Source organism: Littorina saxatilis, linkage group LG2, assembly GCF_037325665.1.
Source record: "Littorina saxatilis isolate snail1 linkage group LG2, US_GU_Lsax_2.0, whole genome shotgun sequence".
In the NCBI taxonomy this organism is placed as follows: Eukaryota; Metazoa; Mollusca; class Gastropoda; order Littorinimorpha; family Littorinidae; genus Littorina; species Littorina saxatilis.
The window spans coordinates 87,911,370-87,917,981 of record NC_090246.1 but is presented as its reverse complement, the minus strand read 5'-3'; the positions used below and the strand labels follow the sequence as shown (position 1 = coordinate 87,917,981).

General features: G+C 43.5%; 1 protein-coding gene across 2 annotated transcripts in view; it reads right to left on the bottom strand.

The window, feature by feature from the left end:
- Positions 1–635, bottom strand: part of LOC138960050 (uncharacterized) — a 6,252-nt gene extending 5,617 nt beyond the window's left edge. The window contains exon 1 of one of the 2 annotated variants that reach the window (XM_070331771.1): positions 1–635. This exon is cut by the window's left edge and continues 52 nt beyond it. Coding sequence is in view for 1 of the 2 variants with exons in the window: in XM_070331770.1 (XP_070187871.1) it covers positions 1–9 (9 nt within the window). In the remaining variant the exon portion in view is untranslated. The other variant, XM_070331770.1, reaches the window with a different exon arrangement.
- Between the last annotated feature and the right edge of the window lie 5,977 nt (positions 636–6,612).

The following is a 6,612-nucleotide window of genomic DNA, read 5'->3' as shown; positions in this document are numbered from 1 at the left end:
TCCAGCCATTCTAAGAAAGAGAAAGCCACTCAATCATCAACACATCACTCGTCAGCTGGTCATCACGTTCTGCTAAACATTGCAACATTCAAAACTTATATGTTGCAAGTACTAAATTGAGACCAACCACGATAAGTGTTATCGTATATCAATGTGCAATCGATGATCAACGGTACATCGGGACAGGGTGAACGCGGTGAACACGGCACATTTGTACCCCAGCCAGTTTTATTCTGGGGATTATGAAAGCTAAGACTGGGCTAAGTAGCGCAGTTTTCTGAAAGCAATATGCCGCGCGAGCCGAGAAAATGTTCCCTCTTATCTTCACTGCGCTGGCGGCAAAACCGGTCCTCCTCCTCCTACCTGTCACTGAAGAGAAATAGATTGCGTGGGTATTTCTGTCAAAGGCCTAGTGAGATCAGGTCAGACAATAACATTGCCATGGCCCATATCTGTCCTCAAATTCGCCTGCACAAATTTTCCTTGTTTCCGGGGTTAGCCTAAAAAAATAGAAAATAAAAATAAAAATTAAAAATTAACCTAGAATTGAGAATTAAAAAAACTGATGGCTCAGATTGCACCAGATTGCTCCTTTTTCCTTGACTTTTTATCAACATTTACCTCGGCCAAGGTCTTTGTATCCGTCCACAAAACAAATCATTTTCCATGCATGCCGAAGGGTTGAAAGGTTAGATGGAGTAGTAACAGTAGTTGTAACTGTAATTGATTATAATGTAACCGAGTGCCGAAACACTACGATCACCTCGGGAGGCGAAGTGCAATCAAACAGGATTGAAAATGTTAGGGCTAATTTCTTAGCCCTATAAAAACTGTTATGCAAACCCGAAGGTTTCCATGAACATACAGACAATCAGAAACCACCAGACCCCATCACAAACAGAATTCCACAATCAACCGGTGTTGACTTAAAGGCCAACAACTCGGGTGCAGAGTCTGCTGTGAAAGGAGCGGTAGCCTCCCCTGTCACAATAAGATACCCCGTGAGCGTACATGTGTACTTGCTGAAGATGAGTCAATGTGTGAGCGAATGAAGTTCCTATGACGGAAGGAGGGGGGGGGGGGGGGTCGATGCGTGCGACTATATGCCTAAGTCTGTCTACACCTGAGTTTCTCCTCGTTGAGAGAATAAAGTGTTATATGTCCATGTCACATGCTTTCCTTCTTTGCCACTACTAAAGCAAACGTGTGCAAGATTGTATGTTACACGCTTTGGAGCATGTGCAAGAACGGATTCAAACTCGAAATTGTCCCTCCAAAAACCCCAAAATGCACACACGACTTTTATTTCTCCTGCTGTTATCGTTTCTTCTCTTTACAAATTCTTCAACGCTGAGAATACTGAAAACGGCATCCCAGACGACAGTACTGTTTCCATACGCGAATTTAGCTGCCCTTGGAAAGTGGCTCGCTCAGGAGGCCTGTTAGTCTGAATCTAGAAGGACAGAGTTATGAACATAGATGACAAAGATCCCGGAAAGAACAAACATTTCGCGGATGCAGACACAGAAAGACGTCATGAAGATTGCGATGCTTCAAAAGATACAGACTGTGACGATGACTGTGACGTCATTCACATATACCGAGACGTCATTTATAGTTGTTCGGTCACTTTCGTCAAAAAGTAGATCTCTCCACAATGGCTGCTCCTGTGTTTAGGTTTATCAAGCGTGAGTACGCAAAATGTGTTTGTTCTCTCCTCTGTTGAAGCTGTGAGACATAATCGCCATTACGAGCTAGTCGTGTGACAGAGAGTTTTCTTGCACACTCGACTGCTGCTGTTTCACTCCGGCTAAAGCCGTCGTGAAACATCTACAGTCTCGTCACACGACTAGCTCGTAATAGCGGGTAATGTCTGCCCGTCTGTCTGTTCATATTTCGTTCTTTGTGTGTGATGTTCAATTCGAATGCAGTCCTTACCTACTTGGGTTGTTTTTATTTCTGCAGTGTTGTCCTTTTTACATTTAGTCAAGTTTTGACTAAATGTTTTAACGTAGAGAGGGGAATCGAGACGACGGTCGTGGTGTGTGTGTGTGTGTGTGTGCGTGTGTGTAGAGCGATTCAGAGAAAAACTACTGGACCGATCTTCATGAAACTTGACATAAAAGATCCTAAGTATGGTATCTCCAGATGTTTTTTTTCATTTTTTTGATAAATGTCTTTGATGACGTCATATCCGCCTTTTTGTAAATGTTGAGGCGGCACTGTCACACCTTAATTTTTCAATCAAATTGATTGAAATTTTGGCCTAGCAATCTTCGACAAAGGCTGGACTTCGGAATTGCATTTCAGCATGGAGGCTTAAAAATTAATTGATGACTTTGGTCATTAAAAATCTAAAATTGTAATTAAAATTATTTTTTTATAAAACGATCCAAAATTTTATTCTTCATCATGTTCTGATTCCAAAAACAAATAAATATGTTATATTCGGATTAAAAACAAGCTCTGAAAATTAAAAATATAAAAATTATGATTAAAATTAAATTTCCGAAATCGTTTTAAAAACAATTTCATCTTATTCCTTGTCGGTTCCTGATTCAAAAAACATATAGATATGATATGTTTGGATTAAAAACACGCTCAAAAAGTTAAAATGAAGAGAGGTACAGTAAAAAGCGTGCTATGCAGCACAGCGCAACCGCTACCGCGCTGAACAGGCTCGTCACTTTCACTGCCTTTTGCACTAGCGGCGGACTACGGTCATTGTGAAAAAATGCACTGCGTTCAGTTTCATTCTGTGAGTTCCACAGCTTGACTAAATGTAGTAATTTCGCCTTACGCGACTTGTTTATATATATAAACTGAAAAGAAATACTGCGAATAATATCAACAGATAACAAGTCGCGTAAGGCGAAAATACTACATTTAGTCAAGCTGTGGAACTCACAGAATTTGTGTGTGACCAAAAAGAGGGACCAAAAGACAGACAGGTAGGCGGGCTAATAAACAGACGCAAGCGCGCGCACACACAAACACACACACTCGCACGCGCAGGCGCACACACACACTTACACACACACCCTTACACTAACACACACACACACACACACACACACACACACACACACACACACACACACATATATATACGCACACGCACGCACGCACGCACGCACACTCATACACACAGAGACGGACACACACACACATAGAGGGAGCCAGAGAGAGACGTATCTTCAAACAAGAGACAGACCGGCAGACAGACTGACATACAGAAAGAAAAACAGACAGACAGACAGACAGACAGAGAAGCAAAAATACAGACAGACAGACAGACAGACAGACAAACAGAAAGACAGACAGAAAGACAGACAGAGAGACTGACAGAGACAAACTTACCAATAAAACACACAATGACGGCTAACAAGAACTAACAAGAGGCGAAGCCTTCAAGGCTCACGTAAGAAATAGACAAACAGTAACACAAACTCAATCACTCCGTCACACATACACACCCACACACACAGTAAGCTTAGGTGACACTGTGCAAGAAAGAGAGACACTAGATCTAGATCTGTCTGTCTGCATGTAGCCTACTTACAGGGAGGGACACGACTGCCAAATAGTCTCGGCCCGCTCAAAATAACAATGACCGAGACCACACACACCACGCGAGAGAGAAAGACTACAGGGAGGCATGCCGTCATGATGCATTAATTGACGTCAAGCACTTTTGACCGTGACGTAATCTTATGCGAGCTTTATCCATAGTCTTGGATAACCACTCACACATAGACTCGGAAATGTTAAAGTTTCTACCACAGACATACACACGCACAAACACACACACACACGCACACACACACGCACAAACGCACAAACGCACAGACAGACAAAGTTACGATCGCATAGGCTACACTTCGTGAGCCAAAAACGACAACTAAACCCAGGGGCCAGTTTCATAAGATAGCAGTGAACCGACTGACAGTCGATCGACTGCCCAGTCGATGGACTGTGGTTGATCGCCGGGTCACCGAAAAGCGCGTTTCATGAGCGAATCACCGTCACCCGCGGACAACCGCAGTCGACCGACTGTACAGTAATCCGAATGGCCAAGTCGAGGGCTAAATTTAGCAACATTACCACTTCCGTTTGCTCATTCGCACGTGGAAATGGCCGATTTCGAAGAAAAAACAAGTCTCGGCCCGCTCAAAATAACAATGACCGAGACTTTCAGTAATTCCTTCGCGTGACGTCGAACCCTCTTACGCCATAATGTGACGTCTTCAAGACATAACCCTGACTTGTCTCCTGGATTACTGCGTCATGATAGATACATTTCGAAGAACAATTACAAGGTTTGGCTCACAATCCAAACAAGTGTGAGCATTCTGCCATTGACTGTGCGGATAATTACATTTTTTTTCGGTTTACCGCAGTAAGCCGAACTCAGTGTTGGGGGGAGAGCATCACCGTGTTTGGCCGACTTCCGGTGAGACGACCCGCAGTCAGTCGACCGAAATTTTGTTCGTGAAACCCGATTACGTCGGATTACTGTGGTTATCTCGGACAACTGCAGTCGGTCGACTGTGCTTCTGGCTTATGAAACTGGCCCCTGGTCCAGCCATGTTGAAAATCAATCAACTCTCGCCTCAACTCTTCACTCGCGTCCAGTCGTTCCTAACGGCCATGACAGCATTGAATACTCATATTTACTTTTCGAATTAAGATCACGCACAAGAAACCGCACACCGGGGCTAGAGTCAGCGTCAACCCGGTGAAGATGCCACATTAATTTTGTACCCCTTGATACAACGAATAATGTAACAAAAACGATCCCCGAATAATGTAACAATTGTTACATTATTCGTTTTTGTTACATTATTCGTTGTATCACCCCTGCAGGTTTCATTCAAGGGAGCGCAAAAGTTAAGACGGGGCTAGGTAGCGCAGTCTTCTGATAGCAAACTCATTAAGCACACTACGAATAACTAGTCCGCGTTGAACGTTGGTCGATTGTGCACGCCTGAAGGGGGTAAAATGAACTGTTACACCGGATTGGCTGTAATAACCGGTATCGTTAATGTGTTTCAACACCCGGCATTCGATTTTCGCAAAACACTCTTGCGCAAGGTGCATGCAAAAGCTTGTAGCTTGAATCCCTTGTCCCTATATCTGCTATGAAGCAAGTGCACTAAGAGATAGTGAACGGTTTTGATATATGAGAATGACATTGATCCTACATACGGGCGCAATATATTGGTGGTAAGACGCCGGCCTCTAAAGCGGAAGGTCGTGGGTTCGAATCCCGGCCGCGCCTGGTGGGTTAAGGTGCCTTATTCCCCTTCGTGTGTACAAACAAGCACAAGACCAAGTGCGCACGGAAAAGATCCTATAATCCATGTTAGAGTTCGGTGGGTTATAGAAACACGAGAAAAAAACCCAGCATGCTTCCTCCGAAAGCGGCGTATGGCTGCCTAAATGGTGGGGTAAAAACGGCCATACACGTAAAAATCCTCTCGTGCAAAAACACGAGTGTATGTGGGAGTTTCAGCCCACGAACGCAGAAGAAGAAGAATCCTACATACGTGTGAAGTACCACTCATGACATTACAATATCGTTAAACCACAGTTCATGTGAATGAGGTCATGTAAAACTAGTCTGGGAGGAACCTGTTTTTCCACTGCGAATAATACCAAAGTTACCGAGACAAACGTCATAATGGAAACACCTTTGCCCTTGATGTTTCCCCTGAAAGAATTTTTAGAACAAACACGTCACGCAATGCTTTCCAGAGTGACGCTACTTTGCTTTGACGTCGAAGATTGCATGAGGCATTCTAAGAGATCGAGGTTCCATTGGAAGCACGTCGACTCAGGGATGTTTGGAGCTGAAGGCATGTAAGTACAGTATGTAGGATAAAAAAAACGCTCGCGCTGTACCCGAGTACTCTTCAGACTGGCTCGCTCCCCCAGTATGAAAGTTTTTGTCTTGTGCACGTTTAAGACCAAGTGATTGCTTTGTGTGAATTACAGGCATTCCCTTTGCTATATAAATACATTGCATGCGAGCCGAGGATGTGCGTGGTGACTGGCCTTTCTCTTTTATTTTATCACAGTGAAAAATATACTTTGTTTGGCACTTACTAATTGACTCTTTAAAATGTTTAGTACTTGCACTAAGTTTTATTCTTAAATGGCTTTATTCTCATTTGCTGTGATTTACAAATCGTACTATATGAACCCCCCCGGGCCGCAGGCCTTGGATATAGTGATTGAAAAAAAGCGATGTTCTCAAATGGTTCAATTCTTATTTGGTTTGACTCTGAAATGTTACAGGTATACTTTCCCCCCCTGGCCGCAGGCCTACACAATAAAAAAATTATTAGAGTAAAATAAAACATTAAAACGTTCATAATAAACAATAGTAAACAAGAATTTAACACACAAAAAACACAAAAACATAGACCGACCATGCCAGGAATGGAACCCGGATCACCTTGGCAATAGGCGGACGTGCTACACCCAAGCCACAAACTCTGACACCTCTGTCAGTGAAATTAAGGCTATTAAGGGCGCTGGCTGGCTGTTCTATCAGGCTGCCTGGCTGGCTGTTGCTCCGTGTGAATTCCTCCCACCGCCAAGTCGTTT